This window comes from Talpa occidentalis, unplaced genomic scaffold (genome assembly GCF_014898055.3).
Source record: "Talpa occidentalis isolate TD23 unplaced genomic scaffold, MPIMG_talOcc4v2.1 talOcc4.7, whole genome shotgun sequence".
NCBI lineage: Eukaryota > Metazoa > Chordata > Mammalia > Eulipotyphla > Talpidae > Talpa > Talpa occidentalis.
Genome location: NW_023605083.1, coordinates 135,299,089 through 135,318,470, shown reverse-complemented (window position 1 = coordinate 135,318,470; position 19,382 = coordinate 135,299,089). Strand labels below are relative to the sequence as shown.

Here is a 19,382-nt window from a genome sequence, read left to right as displayed (position 1 = left end):
GTGGCACCCAGGCACAGGCCACCAGGGAGACCATGCGGAGGTGCAGGCGCCAGTCCGCAGTCAGGAGGCACCACTGCCATCGGCCGAGGTCGGCCACTTGGGCCTGTGCTCTGGGCAGGAGTGACCATGACCTCGGGGGGCACTTGCATCTCAGGAATGCCAATTGTGGCCTGCACATGGTGGGGTTCACAGCCAGGCCCCAGCGAGGCGGGGGAGTCAGTGCCCTCAGGCCCGGGCTCAGAGGACAGGCGTACGCTCACCGGCGCCAAGGTCCCTGCAGCCCGGGGAGGGACTCGAAGTCAGCGGGGGCTCTGCTCTGCCCACACAACCTTCTTCTGCTCATCCGCGACGGCCAGGCGGACACAGCTGAGCAGGGTGTCCTGGTCGCCCCAGCCGTCGGGCGCCAGGCTGCAGTACAGACAGGGCGCCTTGTCCAGCTTGCCCTCCTCCTGCCTGCCGGCCTCCAGGAGCTGCTCCTCCGAGGAGCCGAGCCGCTGCAGGGCCTTCCTACGGGGTGAAGAGGCGCAGGCTGGGGAGAGGCCTCGGCTCGGCTTCGAGGGCCCTGCCTAATGGGCAGGCGACAGCACCAAGTGAAGGAGGCCCGGGTGAAGGTGGCCCCTCTAACAGCGTCAAGGGCCTGTGCCCCAGATGACACCGCCCCAGTGGGGTCTCCCTTAGAGTCTAAGGAAGGCAGCAGGACGTCCAGGCTGGTCCCCTGCCTTGAGGTCAGTGCTGGCGTCCGTGTCCTCAGCTGACCGCACAGGCTGGCGGGTCCCCCCAACCTGTGGCCTGAGTCGAGATGGTCCCGGCCCTCCCCCTTGAGCCCAGAGGCGTGGGTTGCCCCGCGGCCCTCCCAACTGCTGGCGCCGGGACGCGTGCTACGGCCCCCCAGATCGCGGGCCCCTTCCAGCCGCCCAGCCCGAGGGAGCGCCCACCTGAGTCTCCTGGCCGCCTTCTCGTTGACGGCGACGTGGACGATGATGGGGAAGATCTCCATCCCGTGCAGGGCGCGCACGCTGTCCAGCCCTGCGTCCAGGAGGGCGTGGGTGTCCTGGGCGGGAGGGAGGCGAGTCGGGGCGCGCCGGGAGGAAGCCGGGGGCGGGAAGCCGGGGTCGGGGGTGGCTCAGGGACGCCCTGCCTGCCAGGGCTCACGCGCTTGGGGAGCTTCACCTGGGAAATCTAGACGCCGCCGGCCCTGGAGACCGAGGGGCGTGTGAGGCCCGAGGAGCCAGAGGCCCCGTCAGTCCTTCCCGCCTGCTTCGGCCCCTCATCGGGGAGAAGGAGCCCCCGAGCCCCTGCAGCCCCGCGCCTCTTACCTTTTCCATGAGGGCCTCAACAGCCCGGCGGGTCAGCCAGCGGCGGCCCCCCGCAGCCCCCTGCTCCTGCACGACGTCCCCCCGCTGGCTCAAGGCGGCGTACTCCTCCTGGCTCAGGTGCTCTGCGGGGGGCGGCAGGCGGGCGTCACAGCCGCGTGGGGCCTGAGGGACCCTGTGCTGACCCCCACCCTGGGGCCCCCCAGCTCTGGAGGAAGCTCCCCACACACCCCCATGGCCTCTACAAACCCGGCTTGCCCTGCACAGCTGGCCTGGGGCATCCTCGGGGTGATGCCAGGGAGAGGCAGGGGAGCAGGCGTGGGTGGACAGACATGAGGACACACAAGCTCTGCCGTCGCCTGACGAGCCCCGCCCTGGCCCGCGCCGAGGCTCCGGCGTTCCTCTCTGGCCTCCCAGAACCTGCCTCACGTCTGTGGTGAGGGGAAGGGCCTGAGAGGCTCTTGGACCCCAAATCTCCATCTCCCCACCAGAACCTGCCGCCCAGCAGGGTCTCGCTGGCCGCGCTGCACCCCAAAGTCCCACCTGCCTGGACCCCCTATCCACCCTGCGTGTCCCCGAGCCCGGGAGGCAGGCCTGGACCCGAGCTCGGGCCTCAGTAGAGGAGCGTGGAGGCGCGGGGAAGGGATGGCGGGGCGGGGTGGCTGCCGTCACAGCGAGGGACCCGCCCCAGAACCAGGAGGGCAAGGAGGGGGCCTGCTCCACCCGTCTGCCTGCAGGGAGCCGCCGCGCACCTGCCGGGCACTTGCTGAAGCCGTGGAGGAGGCCCAGCTTCTCGCTCAGGACCCGCCCCACCAGCCTGGGCACGAAGAGCACAGGCCGCGGCCGGCTGGGCCTGTGGGGGTGCACCAGGGTGTAGGGCGCCAGGGTGAAGCAGCTCTCTGCCCAGAAGCGCGTGCTGGAGTCTGCGGGAGGGAGCGGGGTGTGGGCGGGGACAGGGCGCCCGCAGGAGCCGCCTCTGCCCACAGGGGTCCACCATCCCCACCCCACCCCCTATCCGCAGGGCCCTCTTCACCCCCCAGCAGGGCCGTGTTTGCCCCCGCTGTGCCCCGGCACCTGCCGTCATCTGGGGCACAGCCAACTAACCCCCTTCCTTCCCACAACCTGCGCCCCCGTCTGTCCTCCCTCCCTCTGCTCTCCCCACTGCGACACCCCCTTTGGGCCCCCGACTCGGTGCCCACCGAGGGGCCCGCTGCCCCAGCGAGGCAGGTGCTGGTGGTTCTCAAGCTCCCCCCCCCCGCCCCCGGGACTGCCTGTGCTGGCCCGGCCACGGCCTGGACCGCCTCCCGGCCACCGCAGGCCGGCCAGGACGTGGGCCATGTCCCGGGAGGGCAGGCCAGCGGCCATCCTCAGACAGGCGTTGGCCTCGCTGACCAGCCGCAGCCCCCCAAAGGCCCACCTGCCTGGCGCCCGCAGCCCCTCCCAGGACTCACCTTCCACCCTGCTGGGGTCCGGCCGGGCACGCTCGAGGGGCGAGCACAGAGGGCCGGTCTGGGCTTTGTCCGCGCTGACAATACGGACCAGCTTCTGGGGCCCCCCGGAGGACGGCTGGGGAGGGGGAGGAAGGGTCACCCAAGACGCACCCACTCCTGGGCCTTCGGGCTGGGCCCCCCGGGGGACAGGAGCGGGCCCCAGGCAGAGCCCGACCAGGCAGGAGCCTGCAGGGCCGGGATGCGCAAGGCAGCGGGGAGCCGGGACCCCGTGGCCGAGGCCGTCCCGGGGCAGGGAGTGCTGCCTGCAGAGCACAAAGGCGCCCACCCCAGGGCAGGGGCGTGAAGACGACAGCAGGCGCGCGCCCCAGGATTTGCACACACGGCCTGCGGGCTGGGCGGACGCCAGGGCTTGGTGAGGTCCACGGGAGACACGCCTGGTCACCCCCTCGGAGCGGGGCCCTCCCCAGGTGAGGCCGGGCCCTCAGGCGGGAGGGGCGGCCAGGCGAGGGGCGGGCGGCCGCGAGCAGGCTGCGCACCTTGCGGGCGCTGGGGGTCTGCTGGGCCAGGTCCTGGAGGAGGGCGACGAGCAGCCGCTGGGCCCTGCGCGGAGAGGACAGCTGGCGCGCCTGCCCGGCGTCCCTCTCCCCGGGCCTCCCCCAACACCCCAGAGGCTGCCCCCGCGCGCCTGGGGGACCCAGGTGCTGGGGCGACCCCCCGTGGGCCATCCACTTGCACACAGGGTGCCCGGGCACCTCCTCGCCCCCCCCTCCACCCACCCAGGCGGGGCCTCTCCGAGCAGGGGGCGGTGGGGGCGCGCGCAGCTCACTGTGAGTAGGTGGGGATGGTGCCCTGCTCGGCGCCCGCGGTGCTGTAGGGGCCCAGGCGGCGGGCATGCCAGCAGCTGCCGCCCTGAAAGACGGTGTCTGTGACGTGCATCACGTCCCCGCAGCGCACCTGCAGCGCGCCCTCCGCCCGCCCCTCCACGGCCAGGTTTGCCCGGATGTAGAACGAGTCCCCCGAGGTCACCACTTTGGCCTCCAGGTCCTGGACCAGCTTCCTGTAGCCTGGGGGAGGGGACATGGTGGAGAGCCGGCCCCGCGTGGGGGGCCCCGGAACGCCAAAGCCTTGGGCAGCCATGACCCCGCCAGACACCGAGGGGCCCTGGGGGCCTCTGCAGACTTGGGGCCCAGCCTGGAGGGGGCCCCGGGGTGGGGCTGGCCTCCATGGCCAGGGCCCAGGGCCCGGGAGACACGGGGCAGCTGAGCGAGCCAGGGGCGGCCTGGGGCGGGCGGGGCCGTGCAGACCTTCCATGTTCATCTTCACGGACAAGCAGCAGAAGCCGCTCACCCTGCGGAGAAGCGCCAGGGCCTGCTCCAGGGTCGTGTCCTCCAGCACCGCCTTGAACAGGGGCTCTGTGGCCTCGCAGTCCACCTGAGGGCAAGTCGCCGGTCAGCCCCTATGCCACCACGCCACCCACCTGGACTGCAGCCCCGGCCAGCCCTGCAGGCCACACACACCCGCCCTGACAGGGTCCACCAAAGAAGTGTCCGCTCTTGAAAACAGGCCTTCGCTCTGGAACATTCTAGATGGGACTCCAGACATCTGGGCGGATGACAGCGCTGCGCTGGGGGCCGTCCCTCTCGGGCACGGTGCTCGGCAGAGCCCTGAGCTCTGCCCACTGAGGGCCCGGCCCGGCCCCAGCCCCTCCCCACCCACACAGGTGCACCCCGTCCTGTTCCTTCCATCCGGGCTGGACACCAAGGGGGCATGTGTTTGTACCGTGGGGGAAAAGCCAAGTTTTAATGCTGAGTTGGCCCCGTTCAGAGTCAGGGTTGGCCCCGAGACGTTGAGGGCTGGGCTACGGGCTGGTGACTGAGACTCAGAGGCTAGTTGGGCCAGCGGGACGGGTGGTCACCTCAGGTGCCTTCATTCCAGACCTACAAGGCCTCTCCTTGGCCGCCGGGACCAGGGGCCAGGGGGTTCTCAGGCTCCTGCCTCGGGGCACAGCCCCTCCTCCCTTCTGCAGCAGGGCGTGGTCCAGTTCCAGGGTCAGCCCGGGCTCATGCAGGGTACCGGAATATCAGGGGTAGGGGAGGGTCCCCGACACTCGAGACGAGGGGCGTGCTGCACGCCCGCCCAAGGAGGGGGCGTCGGCTCATCTGCGAGCGCTCCCCAGGCCGCGGAGCCCCCCCCACTCACCATCACGATCTGGGTGCCCGGCCGCAAGGCCATCTGATCCGCCGCCGAGCCCGGGGTGACCCGGTGAATGAAGATGCCCGTGAGGTTCCCCCCAATGACATGTATCTGCTCCAGCAGCGCGCACCCCTGGAAGGCCAGCACCGTGACGGGGCTCGAGACCTTGCGGGCTGGCCTGCGCCGCACCGGGGCGCTGCTGCGGGCGGGAGGTGACACACTCGTGTGGCGCCCAGGAGGGGCCCCAGCACATTGGGGTCGTCCCCCGTGAGCCCCCACCAGAAAGGCCGAACCCTGCCCTGCCACAGTGGTAGGACACCCGCCTCACCTGCCCTGCCGGCCCAGCCCTGCCCTGGCGCCCGGGCTCCGATGGCCCTGCCCCCGCCGGCCTCACCCCCGCACAGCACAGGGGGTGCCCCTGGCTCACCTGGCTGAGACCGCCGGGCCCCCGGACAATGGCTGCAGGCTGCTGTCCACAGACTCAGGAAGGTCTAGGCGGAAACCGAGAGCTCGGACCCCGGGCAGGGCCGGCCCTCCCGTCCCCCAGCTCCTGACCAGCTCAGCTCCAGCCCCAGCCTCAGGCCCCCGCCCACTGCTTAGCCCCTGCCGAGGCGCCGAGACAGGCGTGGCGAGAGGCCCGCACCGTGTCCTCCGGCCTTTGAATGAGCCGCCGACACTTTACAGGGCAGGGATCCAGAACCCGGGCTGGAATTTCTGCAGGGACCCACCTGTCCGCAGGGCCCACCCTTCTGCCCGGCCTGCCCTCCCAGCGCAGCAGGCACCAGCACGGGCCATGGTGGCCTCCTGCCGGCAGGCCGGCTGTGCCCAGGGCAGGTAGGACCAGATGCACCCAGCCCCCCATGTGCTAACACGCGGCTTGTGAAGGGGGAAGTGGGGGGCCCATGCTCAGTCCCCCTGAAGGGGGAAGTCGGGTGGCAGCTCACGGGCTGAGCCCAGCGAGTCACGGCCTGACCGCTGAGCCCGGGACGCCGAGGTGCGTGGCTCGCTTCCACCAGAAGGGCACGGATCCGGGGAGTGGGCGGTGCCCCGGCAGAAGGAAGATGTGGGGGCTCCTGCGTCCCTGTCCCGAGCTTGCGGTCAGCACACACAGCAGCTCCCCGGGGACTCTGGCGCCCTGACTCGCCCCAGCGCGGGCCGCGCGCCCCCTGGTGGCTGTGGGGTGAATTCCAGCCAGGGCGCCCATCCCGGGAGAGACCCACCTTCTCCCTGCACACCCCACCCTCCCCTCCCTCAGCTCTGGGGCCCAGTCCAGGGGGTCGGGCAGCTGCAGGGGAGCGGGGTGGACTCACCCGCCCTGTCCACGATCTCGAAATCCAGGTCTACATCGCCTGCCGTTGCCCCCAGGGAGGCGCCCAGGTCCACCTCCAGGGCCTCCGAGGAGCCGCTGCCAAGCAGAAGGAGAAGCCAGCTCAGCCCCAGAGCCCCAGCACCGCCAGCCGAGGCCCAGACCGGTGTCCCGGGAGCTGCCAGCGGGACCCTACCTGGAGGCCCAGGGCCCCTCCCAGAGCTCGGCCGTGGCCCGCCTGCACAGCGACTGCTGGCTGGGCGGCAGGGGGCTGCTGGAGCGGAAGCTGTCCCCCAGCTCGCGGCTGGACGTGGCGCTCAGGTCGCACCAGAGCTGAGCCTGGAGGAGGACGGGGCTCAGCGTGGCTGCCTCGGGGGCCCCGACACCGCCCCACCCTGCACTGTGTAAGGAGAGGGCGGGAATCAGCAGCAACTGCGCTGTCAGGGCAGAGGCGGTGGGAGGGGCCACGGGGAACGTGGGAGGCCCCGTCGCTGAGCCCCACTCTGCGCAGGCCCCGTTGGCTGCTCCCCGTGTTTCCCGAGGCTCAGTTTTCACGCTAAACCTGTGTGGCGGGCCGTATGTCCCATTCCCCAGACAAAGCAACTGAAGCCCAGAGAGGCCAGGGCCAGAGAGGCCAGGGCCAGTGAGGCGGGCACCCATGGGTGCTCCCGCGTGACTGGAGGATGCCTGCTGCTCTGTGGCTCTGTAGGCAGACCCCCCGCCAGGACTTCTCTGTTCTGATAGTGGGGGGGCAGCCGGGCTCTCCCGGGATGTGGGGGGCGTACCTCCAAGGCGCCGGGGCAGCTGCTGTCCTCGGGCGGGCAGAGAGCAAACATGCGCACCAGCCGCTGCTTCCCCTTCGGGCAGGGCTCCCGGGGCCCTGCCTCCGGCTCGGGCTGCCCAGGAGACGGCGGGTCCACTCAGGAGAGGCTCTCGGGGCCCGGCCGAGCCACCCCACCCCTTCCGGAGGCTTCCTCCATCAGCCTCCAGGGGAAGCAATCGCATTCCCTGCTCCCGGCCCAGGCCCCGCACGCAGGAGCTGACCGCCGAGGCCGTGCAGAGCCGGGCCGTGGTGCGGACACCTCAGGGGCATGCTGTCCACTGTGCAGGCGGCTGCGGACGGCTTCGCTGCTGTCTGTCCTCACACGATACTCACCTTGCAGGTCCCGAGCTCCTCTCGGCCCCCCTCCCATGACCGGCCTCCTACGAGGCGCCGCAGCAGCGGCCTGAGCATGCCCCGCTCTGCATCCTCAGGGTTCCGCATGGGAGCCGCGTGGGAGGCGGCGCGGGTCGGAGCAGGGAAACCCCACACCCCAGTGGCCGTGAGTGGCCGGCGTGCCCCCACCACGCACAGCTGGTCCGGGGCCCTGCGCCCCGCCTCCGTCTCCCACCAGGCCGCAGCTCACCGCGCGCGCTGCCGCGATCCGCAGGCCGTGGAGCTGCTGGCGGAGCTCGCAGAGCTCGTGGGTCAGCCCGAACACCTTCCTGCGGAGCGCGTCCTTCTCCGTGAGGTGCTGCGAAATCTCCATCTGGGCTCCGTCTCGCGCCGAGTAGGCCTGTGGGCGCAGAGGCCCCTGTCTCTGGTGCGCCTCGATCCCGGCCCCGCCCGGGGGCTCCCGACTCGTGCTTGCTCCGAGACACGTGGCGTGTCGCTGGTTTACAGTTCACTAATCGCGGGGGCCTTACTGCAGGCCAGTATGGGGGTACTTAAAACACAGCTGCTCTTTTTCAGGCATCCTGTGCCAGGAGTAAAAGGAGGGAGGATGCTACCCGCAAGCACGTTGGGGTGGGGGAGGTCAGACTCCTGGTGTGCACCCAGGAGACCCTGATTCTGGAGCCAGCTGCCTCTGAGGGCGGCGTGAGCTGCGCGCACCCAGACCCGGCGGCATCGTCTGAGCGCCCACCGCGGGCCGGGCCGCTCCCGCTCACCTGGTCCCGCTCCTTCTGCAGCTCCGCCACCTGGCCCTGCAGGGCGCTCATCTTCTCCCTGAAGATCTCACAGTCCACCCGCGCCCTCTGCAGCTGCAGCAGGGTCTGCTCCTTCTCCTCCCAGTACTGGACAGAGGGGACGAGTGGCCTGGTCAGCCCAGGCAGGTCGGGCTGCGGTCAGGGTGGGGTGGGGTGGGGGGGCCTCAGAGAGAGAGAGAGAGGGTTGGTTCTAGGGGTGAATTCAGGTGAATTTGAGGCCAGACTGACCATTTCCTGGGCGAGGCAAGACCTGTCTTACTTTTCCCGGAGACCTGCTTTCACAGACACAGCAGAGCCTGGCCCTTGTCTGGCTGATGCGAGCTGAGCGCGTGCAGGCCGAGGGCTGCCGACGGAGCACGGCAGAGCCGGGGCCCGCCCAGAGGTGAGGCGCCGTCAGCGGCGCCAGGTACAGAACTCCAGTCACACGGAGAAAAGCCTCGTCGGGCTTCCCCACGCGGGAACGGCCCCGTGGCTGGCGGCGACCTTCAGCCAAGTCCACGATTCTTTGCCCCGACCACCCTTGAACCAATAAAATGTCACTGCTTCGTTCTCCACCCCACTCCCCCAAGTCAGGACAGCCCCCTCTTCACGGGGTGGGGAGTACACCAGCGCCTGCCTCCTGCGTCGCGCCAGGGCACCGGCACGTCTCTTCTCTTCTCGAAACCTGGTGCCGTGCTCGGCAGCGTCTCGGCGCGCGGGGCAGTGGCCGCTGCTGGGCAGCAGATGCGCCGGCTGGTTTCGGGAGCGTGGGCGGCCGGGCGGCTGCAGCCCCCGTGCTGGCTGCTCTCCCAAGCAGGCGCGGCTGCTGCCGGGACACTTGTGTTCCTTATTCCGTGACCCGAGTACGCTGCCTCATCCTGCTCCGTGGCTTCTTGTTTTTTTTTGTAGCAACCAAACCAGCCCCAGCTCTCCCCTTGGCCCCCGCACCTGAAACCCCTGCGCTCTCGTCCCTCACCTGCGCCCGGGCCCCTCGGCCTCACGCTCAGGTTGTACCGCCGCAGACAAGTGTCCAGGCCTGCTGTGGACGGGACCCCGTCTCGCCTGAGCTGTGCCCTGACTGGCTGGGATGGGGGCAGGGGAGGCCGGCACATTGGCGGGCCCAGCTGGCCTCAACACAGGCAGGCGCCGCCCGCGGTCCCCAGCGCAGCCGCGCGGCCTCGACGGTCACCTGCTTCCGCTGCCTCTCGGCGTGCGCGGCCCGCTCCCGCAGCGAGTGGATGCGGTCCACCAGCTCCTGCTTGCTCTCCAGAGCCTCGTCCAGGTTCTGCTCCAGAATGTCCTTCTCTGCCTGGTGCAGAGAGAGAGTCAGCACGAGGGCCCAGTCGCCCCAAAGGCCTGCCCTGGCGAGGCTCCCCAGCACCAGCACCCCAGCAAGCGCAGGTGTGGGCCGGGGGCGCCGCCCTGATGTATGTCACGGGACGCACATGCTTGGGTTGTCCTTAGCGAGGCCAGGAGGCAGAGTCAAGGACACAGGGGGCCTCTCAGGACAGCAGCCCCCCAGGAAGAGCTCCAGGCTGCTCCTTTAACAAAGCTCTGCACGGAGGGAAAACCCGGGCGGCTCGCCCCTCTCACGCGCAGCGAACAAAGCAGAGCCCGGCCTGCGTGAGCCCCGTGGGCGCCTGTAGAGTGACGTCTCCGCAGAGACATCGGCTGACTGAAAGGCATCGCGGGGAGAAACAACACGTTTGTGCAGTTCCAGGGTTGGGGTCACTCAGTCTCTGTTTCCCATAGTCCCTCTGTCCCCGCGTGAGCCTGGGCTGGACGGGACAACACTCCGCGGGCAGGAGAGCCCCCAGGGCCGACCCCATCAGTCATGAGTGGGGCAGCCCGGCCAGCTGAGCCGCGTCCCAGTGTGTGTCGGGGCTGTGACCCCAGCTGTTGTCGGGGACTGGGGAGCAGCGGGGCGGAGAGAGTCGGGAGGAAGCAGGCCTGTCCCCCACGTGTGCGTGTCCCCACCGCTCAGGGCAGAGGCGGCCCTGCGGGACGGGCCTACCAGGCTGAACGTCAGGGACCGCAGCCGCTGGTTCTCCGTCTTCAGGCGGGCCAGCTCCGCGCCGCCCGGCTCCAGGCTGCCGGCTGTCAGCAGGGACCGCTCCCGGAACTCCCGCTCACAGGAGGACGACAGCTGCTCCCTCTGCAGCTCCTGCTTCACCAGGTACAGCTGTGGGCGGCAGGCGGGCGAGGCCTCAGGAGCGTCCACGCCCCAGGCGTCCCCCCCAGAGGCGCGGGGGGAGGTGGGACCCCGAAGCCGCGGGGGTCTTCCGAAGCCCAGGCCACCCCACCAGTGTCCCACCTGAGGGCAGCCCGGCCCCCTGGGGCAGAGAGAGCGCTCAGCTTGGTTTCATTGGGGAGGCAGAGAGACGCCCCCCTGGACAGTGGTCCCCAGGGCAGGACAGGGGCCCTGGAGGCCAAATCTTTGACTGTTCCTGCAAACCTCAGGGGCGCCAGCAGCCAGCCACGCAAGGCCAGAGAGTGAGTGCCCGCCGGCGTGCTCCCTGGCTCCTACCCCTCACGTTCTGCTCACTGCACTGGATCAAGGGGGTTGGGGTTGGGGAAACCAGTAAGTAAAAAGGAAGACCCAGATCGGGTCTGAGGGCAGGGCCTTGGACAGCGCACGCTGGACATGGTGTGTGGACACTGCCTCTGCCCGGGGCGCCTTCCAGACACGACCAGGCCAGGCCCTGCTGGCCCGTCCTGCTGGCTAGTGGGCCCAGAGGAGCTTGGACCTCAGTGAGCGGCCTGGCCTCTCCCCTCAGGGCATGGTGTCTGGGGAGAGGGCCTTTCCCAGCTTGCACCGGGGCTGAGGTCCAGCAGAGAAGGAGGGACACTTCTGCTTGACGTCCCCTCCTGACACTGGCGCCTGCAGCCCTGAGCCTGCCGCTGGGCCAGGTGCCTCGTCTTCCACACGTTCAAAAGCGAAAGTTAGATCACGGAGATCTGGTAGGGGGACCGAGCTGGAAGTAACTGGGGACAAATGAACCCGATTCTATTGCAAGCACGCCCCAGAGCCACCGGGGAGGAGGCAGAGGGGCAGGAGGTGAAGCTGAGGTGGGGGCTGCGGGAGCTGGGGAGGCAGAGGTAGCCGTAGCCCTCGGCCTCAGGCGGGTGGGCGGTGTAGACACAGGCAAGGTGGCCCTCACAGGCCAGTCCATGGGCAAGCACAGGGCAGGCCCTTGGGCTATGGAGGCTGGCGGAGCTGGCAGAGGCTGGCGGAGGCAGGGGCCGGCTTCCCACGGGGGCAGATTCCCAGCCGGGTGGGCTGGCGGTGTGGGGGGGCGCCCCCGTTCCCCCCCCCGCCCCACCACCCACCTCCTCCTGCAGGCCGCGGCAGCGCGAGGTGGCCAGCTCCTTCTCCTGCAGCGCGTTGCTGTAGCGCAGCGACAGGCTGAGCATCTCGTCCTTGAGCTTGAGCGCCTCGTGGAAGTGGGCGCTGACCTCGCGCTTCATGCGGCCGTGGTCAGCCTCCAGCTGGCTCAGCCCCTCGGCGCGGGCCTCGGCCAGGCCCAGGCGCTCCTGTAGCCGCCGGCACTGCTGCAGCAGCGCCTCCTTCTGCCCCTTCTCCTGGCTCAGCTCCTCCTGCAGGCTGCCGATGGCCCCCGCCAGGCAGGCGGTCAGCTTGGACGTCTCCATGAGGCCTGCAGGCCGGGCGGGAGGCAGGGCAGCGCTCCTTAGCCTCCTGCGGACTCGAGTCAACCCCTGGCTCTCAGCAGGGGCCGTCTGCCAGGTCCTGACCAGTGGCCCCAACTGGACTCGCTATTCTGGCTGAACACACAGCGGGACTGACGGTTTGGCTGCAAGGACTGGCTGCTTGCAGCTCCCCGGGGGACCCTCTGTCAGACCCAGCCCCCGTCAGCCGAGACCTGCTCAGTCCAGCTCATGTAATGCCACCCCCAAGGCCGAGCAAGGCGAGTGCCCGCCTGAACCCACTCCCGGATGGACACGCTCCTGGCCCATCTCCCTCCCTCCCTCCCCACCTCCCTCCCAGACCCTGGGGAAAGAGGCTCACGCTTTTCTGGGGTAGGGCCGGCCCCCCTTTGCCTGCACCCTGAGGGTTAGGGACACACCTTTCCTTAGAGCCCAAGGCGGGTCCTTCCCCGCCCCCCCAGCCCCTGCCACGCCATGGTGGCGGGCTCTCCTGACCCCTGGGGTGCTGGGCCTAGGGGCAGGCGCTGTGCCTGCCGGGAGGGAAGCAGGGAGGCTGCCTGGCACTGCCAGTGGGGGAGGCAGGACCCCAAGACCATGGGGGTCCTCCAAAGCCCAGGCCACCCCCCGAACGAGGATCGCGCAGTCACCGCTGAAGCTGCTGAGGTCCAGGTCGGGCTGCAGCCCGGTGACCAGCGTGTACACGTCCGGGTTGTGGAACTTCAGGCTCTCCAGGAAGGCGACCGCCCCGTTCTTGCCTCGGGCCCGCAGCAGGTCCAGCAGGTGCCCTTGAGAGAGACCGCGCAGCTGCAGCACTGGGGGTGGGCGGTCCCCGGGGGGGCCTGGCATGTCGGGGCGGGGGCAGCTCTGCAGAACTGGGGTGCTGCTCTTTAGCTCCTCTCATGCCAGCCCTGGACTTCACTTATCTCACATGCTGAGCAATCTATTTAACGCGCACACGCATACGGTCTCCGGTGTGGTGGTCAGTCTCAGCTGCCCGGCAAGGGCTGGGGATAAAGGAGTGAGGAAGGTGGCCTTGGCTCTCGAGACCTTCCAGTGTCTTGGTGGGCAAAACACAGGGGGCCAAGCAGCTGCCCCGGCAGGAGACCCCCCCCGGCCCCACCCTGCTGGGCCCGGGGCGGGTGGGCCCACTGCTGCCACGGGCGGGGCCTCCAATGACAGTCACAGCGCCCCTTCTCTGGTGACCTCATGCTGTGCCCTCTCAGGCCCTCTTTGAGACGAGCCGCTAAGCCAACCGCTTCGGGCGCCAGACGTGAGCTTAGCTGTTTCAGGACAGACCAACCCAGCTGGTCCGTCTGATTCGATTCCAAAGCCGTCCCGGTGGGTGGGTTGCAGCCCCCAAGCACGAGCACCGGGCCCAGCGGTGTTTGGCCCCGTGTTTGGAAACTGTCTTTGCAGGTGTCACTAAATGAGGGACCTTGAGATCAGCTCATCCTGTGCATCTGGGGGGGGCAGGGAGTAAATCCAGTGACAAATATCCTGGCAGGGGGCAGAGGTGGAGGGAACCCCGGGCCCAGGGGCTGGAGGAGGCAGGAAGGAGCCCCCCGAGAGCCTTGGGGAGCACAGCCTGGATGCTCGGACAGCCGCTTCGGGCCCGGACCGAGAGCACGTTTCTGCTACTTTAGCCTCCCAGCTGTGGTCACTGGTCAGGCCACCCGGGGTGACGAGGTGCCCCTCGCCGAGCCCAGGCCCCTGCTGGGACAGTCCTCCCTCGGGCCCGCCCTCCCCGGGGCCCCGCGGCCCGGCGGGCGCCTCACCCACACGCATGGCAGAGTTGGTGAGCCGGGGGCTGTGCAGCACCTCTTCCTCGTCCAGCTGGCCCAGCACCTTGGCCTGGCGCAGGTAGGGGGTGAGGCGGCTGGGGCAGACGCTGCGCACGATGCGGTGGCGGTGGCCGTCCATCATGTCCCACAGCTCCTCCTCGCCCAGCGCCGTCAGGGAGGACTCCGTGCGGCACAGCTCCCCCATGGCGGCGGCCTGACGAGAGGGGGCCGGGGGCGTCAGCCGCGGCCTTTCCGCTCATGCCCTGGCCCCGTGTCACTGCGGAGGAGCTGACCCATCTGGACAGAACCGTCCCTCCCCTGCCGGCCCGGGCCCGGGGGTGCAAGGGGTGGGGGTCGTCCATCCACACTGTTGGAGGCCAGTCGAGTCCTTCACCCCCAAGAGGCAGGACTTGCCTTTCAAACGGAGGGAGCGCCGGGGGCCTGGAACAGACTGAGCAGGTGAGGGTGGCGCTAGGACGAGATGGGTCTAGAGAGGCCTGCTCCACGGTGGTGCAACCCCAGAGGGCCCACGCTGGCTTGTGAGCAAACAGCCTGACCCGTCTGCACTTGGAGCATAGGTGTGGGGAGCACAGGCGTGGGGAGCAAAGCCCACCTGTGATGGCAGCACTGCAGGGAGGGTCTACAGGGCTCCTCAGGGCTACGGTGACAGAAGGGTAAAGAAACACCACCTGAGAGGCAGCGCGAGGGTTTGGAGGGTGACCGGGCAGCCCAGGTGGCGTCCACGCTCTCCAGTGAGGGGCCAGGTGGCTGTCAGCTGGCGCCCAGAAAACACTCTGCTTTCGCTTTGCCACACCTGGCGAGGATGCCCCTTTCGGAGGCGCTGTGGGCCCTACTTTCTGGTCAGTGGCTGGAGTGGGCAGACATTCCCTCTCTGTTCCTGGCAGCAGGGATGCCAAGCTCCTGCCTAGGTGAGCGTGCCTGCCCAGGTAGGAGCGCCTGCCCAGGTGAGCATGGCTGCCTAGAGCCAGAATCCCGACTGCGGGGCAGGAGGGGAAGGCTCAGGGCGCGGGACGCAGAGGCCAGGCCACACCGCACGGACTCTTACTACAGGAAGCTTCGCAGGCGATGGGGGAGCCGGAGGGACAGCGGAGGCCCACACAGGCTCTCCTTAGCGCCCGCCATTGAGAACAGCTTGTGGCTTCTGTCACAGCCAGCGTCCCCAGAGCCGCCGCCTTAAGCCAGGCCTCAGTGCAGCGTGGGGTCGTGCCCTGGGGCCCAGTCTCGTTTCCTTTACAAACTTTACATATTTGTTAAACTTTTTAAAATTCTCAGCCCCACACCTATCTGACCTCATTCCATTTTTAACTGGGGAGGCAGATTTGAGTTTCTCTCCTACCTCCTGGCACGCCGATTGGCAATAAAGCTTGTTTCTTTTCCTGAACCGGACGTCGTGTTTGGCGTCTGCCCGGTGGGTGGTGAGCCCGTTGCTCAGTCACCACCCCAGATTCGAGACTCAGATGGTGACTACGTCGGGAATGGGGTCTTGGCTGATTAGGGTGGCCCCAGATGGAATCCTGGGGTCCGTGGGGGAGAGGACACAGCACACGCGGGGAAGGAGGACGTGATGGCGGGACGGTGACCAGAGGGACCAGCTACAAGCCCGGCGTGCCACGGGCAGTGGTGCCTGGGGAAGTGCGAGGCCTCGCCCCAGACCTGCAGAGGACCGCACTGCCGTGGGGCTCGCGGGCTGTAGCGGCCGAGCTGCCAGCAGGTGTCCGGGTCTCTGGGGACTGAGCCAGGTGGCCCGAGCAGCCCTGGGCTCCGGTGAAAGGAAAGGCCCCGGGAAGGAGGGCCTCAGGGGCCACCTGCCCGTCTCCTACCCATGGAACGCGGCCTGAGGCCCGGCCCTGCGGGGCTGCCTCTGAGGTTGTCCCACCTCAGCCTCCCTCCTCCCTCTAGCCCTGAACCAGGGCTGAGCTCACGAGCCCATGGAGCTGACTCTAAGATGTCCTCCAACTGCGGCCATTTCACGCGTCTCCAAAGCGTCCTGCAAATGATGGCGCCAAGACCACGCAGACTCAACCTGTCTTAGCACCTGTGCCTCAAGATTCCTCTGCAAGCAGGTGCATCCTTAGCGCCCCACTTGGCCTTGCAGCCTCCCCCCCTGCCCAGCAGGGAGGCCAGCACGCGCCTGTGTGCGCACCTGCCCCCGCGCACGCGCCTCCGTGCGCACCTGCCCTGCGCACGCACCTGCTGCAGGGTGCCAACGTCAGCAGTAGTTATGGACACAACGCCTCCGCAACAGTGTCCGGCGGGCCATCTCCACCCTCAGCGGGCCCGGTCACAGGCCCCCCACTGGACGTCCTGTTCTGTCTCGAGTCGCCTGGGCTCAGGGAGGTCAGCACAACGGGGTTTCTACTTTTTCTCCATCACCCTAGAGCTGCAACGAGCGGAGCGGGCACCTCTGGGCACAGCGGGAGCCCAGCTCACCCCTCAAGCGCCCTTCATCTCATTCTCTCCGTGGGGGTGATAAGCAGGACTGGGTGGAGTCCAGGGCCTCTTGAAGAGGTCTGTGTGCTGGAATGTTTGCAAACCAGAGCAAACCAGCCCTTGGGGTCTAAGGAAAGCGGGCAGTGGTGCCCGGAGGCCCTGTCTCCAAGGGCAGCCCCTCACCCACCGGGGAGCTGCGTTCAGTGCGTGCTCGTGGAGACAGGGTTCACTGCAGGAACCCCCACGGGCTGGGTCTGTGCCCCGCCCCCCACGATCCGTTGGCCCACACACTGGGCACAAGGCCCTGGCTGAGGCCTGCAGGAGCGTCCCTGGAGCGTGACCTTCTGAACGAGGCGACACGGGGCCGCACAAAACGGAAACAGTGTGGCAGGTTAAAGGACGACTCGGAGTTCCGAGACAGACGGGAGCGCCCTGAGCCACGGGTGCCTTGGCCGGCCCTGCCCTGTGGCACCCGGGGCTCCAGCCCAGTGTCTAGCACCTGAACTTCCAGCTCCACCAAGAGATTCTTTGGCAACAACGTTGCCCTCCATGTGGTTCTCCTGATGCTTCTCAGCACCCTGGCTGGGGGCTTGTCCCGTCTGGGAGCCCTGCTGGGGAGGGCCCGAGGGGACCCGCCGGCTCCCTGGCTGCTGGCTGGTGGCCCAGAGCCGGCTGGGGGCTCAGCCTCTGGCCTCCGCTGTGGAGGACTCTAACTGGGCCGAGGGCAGCACCTATGTCAGGGCGAGCTGTGGTTTGGTTTGCCTGCCCCTGCCGGGCCTTCTGGGAAAGGCAGGCGTAAGGAGTAGAGTCAGTCTGCCCCGTGCCCGGCCCTGTGCCAGGCCCGAGCGAGGGGCTTGTCCAGGACCAGGCCATGTGGGCCTAGCGCCCCACCCCTCCCGGCGGGAGCCGCAGAGGGGAGGCCTGGCACCCCGCTCCACTGCAGGCCCGCTGAGCCCCACCCCCGACTCAGGTATCCAGCTCCAGGGGCTGGGTCAAGTTCAACGTAGAAACCAGCCTTGATGGAAGGAATAATTCTTGTCGTCCAGAAGCATTTATGCTGCATCTGAGGATTCCATCCTTATTTTTTTAGATCATTTAAGTCTAAATAAGATTAAAATTTTACTTAACGTAGAACTTGATCCTTTTTATAAAGTGGCATCAGCATCTCTCTTCAACCTAGTCACCTACCCCCACCTGCCTCCGTCATCCAGCGTCTGTGCACACACAGGAGGGGGGGGAAAGGAAGTTTCTAGAACGCGGCTCTAATGCTGACACCTGTATCTGTGGTGTCATTTTACAAAGTCTGTTGCTTTCTTCTCCTTTGGGTATTAAATAAGCTTTTTAGAATGCATAAGCATGGCTCAAAAAAACCCATAAAGTCAGAAAATGATACAATTTGCTCCATTGATGGATGGAGGAGGAGGACATGGGGCTGACAGTCCCCACGGCCCCTCGGGGTCCCCACGCCCCTCGGGGTCACGGGCAGAGGCGGCTCCTCTGCTGGTCTCCCTGGATCTGCCTGAAGGACAGCTGGGCCCATGAGAGGGTGGGAGCAGGCCCAAGGTGATGGGTGCTGCTTAAGGGAGGAAATTTCCAGGAAAGTGGGGTGGGGGAGGACCTGTTCTTCAGAGACCCCCTCCCATCAAAGTGGACCCAAAAAGCAGGGGACAGCTAAAGCTGAGAGCTGCCTTGCCAGGCCAGCCATGGCCACTGGCTTGCTCCTGGCCCCCCAAGTCACCCTGGGGTTGGGTCTTGGGGTGCAGCCTGATGGCCTCGCTCCGGTCTTGCTCCCTGTGTGGTCGCTCACAACAGGTCCCTGCACGGTGATTAAAACATGTGGGAGAGTCTTGGCAGCTCAGCCCCATATTCAACAGGGGCCAGGCCTGGCAGCCGGCCCAGACCCAGGACTGGCAGCTGCCACCGGCGGCAGCTTTGGGGGGCCAGGTCCCCGAGCCCCAGCATCGCGGTCCTCCCAGCGACCCGCCCGGCCCGGCCTCCCCTCAGCACGGAGGGCAGAGGCTGGCCCTGCGCCCTCAGCGAGTCCGGCCCCAAGTACATTTAAAATGTCCCGCCCCGCAGGCACGGGTCGGACTCACGCGGAGCCCGGCCTCGCCCGCCCGCAGCAGACGCAGAGGCGCGGGGCACCGCGGAGGCTCCCCGACTCCGCCAGGCCTGGGTGGGGCTCGCGGCTGGGCCGTCCGGAAACTTGCCCCAGCAAGGCAGACGCCGCTCTGCTCCTGTCCACACACCCCACCCTCCACTCGCACCGCAGGGCCGGCCCCCCGGCCCCCAGGGCCCCGGCCCGCTCCCGGAGCCCGGCCTCCGCGCTGACCTGCTGTCCGGGCAGCTGCGCCGGCCGCCTCCTCCGTGAGAGTGAGGCCGCACTGGGGCGGGACGGCCGCGGACCAGCAGGTCGGACGGGCCAGGCGTGTGGGCCCTGCCCACGGCAGCGCCTCGCGGGCCTCCACGTGTCCCGGGGCTCCGGGGCGGCCCCGAGCCTGTGACGTGAGCAGAGAGCAAGCACGGGCCTCCGCGGCAGCGCCGGGGCCTGGGAGCCGCCGGGCGGCCGGTCCACCGCCAGCAGGTGGCCACGGCGCAGGTCACAGTCCCCGTGGGCGGGCCCGACCCCCATCTGCGAGGCCAGTGCAGCTCCCCGGAGACACCCCAGGAAAGGCCCAGGCCGGCGGCCGAGCTCTGGAGCCTTTGCTTCCGGCCGCTCCCTGTGGGCCGTGTGGAGACGATCCCGCGAGCCATCCCAGGCCACTTGACGACTCCCGAATGTTTCCGCTCGGGCGGGAAGCTGAGTTCCTCCACCGCAGGCGCATTCAGAGTCTGACCCCCGCTTGCTGTGCCCCGCCGCCCGCTGCCGGGGCCTCCGCAAACGCCTTCCAGCCTGCCCCAGGCCCGCCGGCAGCAGCAGGCAGGGACAGCGCGCCAGACGCGAGGCCGGCCACGCGTCCCCGGTGGTCTACGGGTCCTCGAGCCCCCTCACCCCGAGGCGCTGCTGACTGAGCACGGCCGGCGCCACCTCTGCCCACCTGCGCCAGGGACACAGCTCTCCTCGCCGGTTCCGGGCATGCGCCCACCCAGGGCCTTGGCACCTGCAGCTCACGCCCCCGGGACTCTTCTGTCCCCTGCAGCACTTTGCTCGAGGGGCACCTTCCCGAGAGGCCGTTCCAGGTGGGTCTGTTCAAAATCACAGACTCCCACCCCGGACTCCCTCGCCCTCCCGTTTCATGTTCCTCTGCTGGGCTCACGGCCCCTGGCATAGAGC

General features: G+C 68.6%; 1 protein-coding gene across 1 annotated transcript; it reads right to left on the bottom strand.

The window, feature by feature from the left end:
• Window positions 1-299: 299 nt before the first annotated feature.
• Window positions 300-13,862, bottom strand: CARD14 (caspase recruitment domain family member 14). The gene is made up of 20 exons (XM_037494011.1): window positions 13,652-13,862; window positions 12,524-12,661; window positions 11,541-11,866; window positions 10,225-10,392; window positions 9,400-9,519; window positions 8,193-8,318; window positions 7,688-7,819; window positions 7,049-7,177; window positions 6,460-6,602; window positions 6,268-6,362; window positions 5,385-5,448; window positions 4,964-5,156; window positions 4,069-4,195; window positions 3,591-3,828; window positions 3,301-3,364; window positions 2,765-2,879; window positions 2,066-2,236; window positions 1,317-1,438; window positions 936-1,051; window positions 300-507 (listed from the first exon to the last, which is right to left on the bottom strand). The coding sequence occupies exons 1-20, from the start codon at window positions 13,860-13,862 to the stop codon at window positions 300-302; spliced, it is 3,006 nt and encodes a 1,001-aa protein (XP_037349908.1).
• Window positions 13,863-19,382: the final 5,520 nt, after the last annotated feature.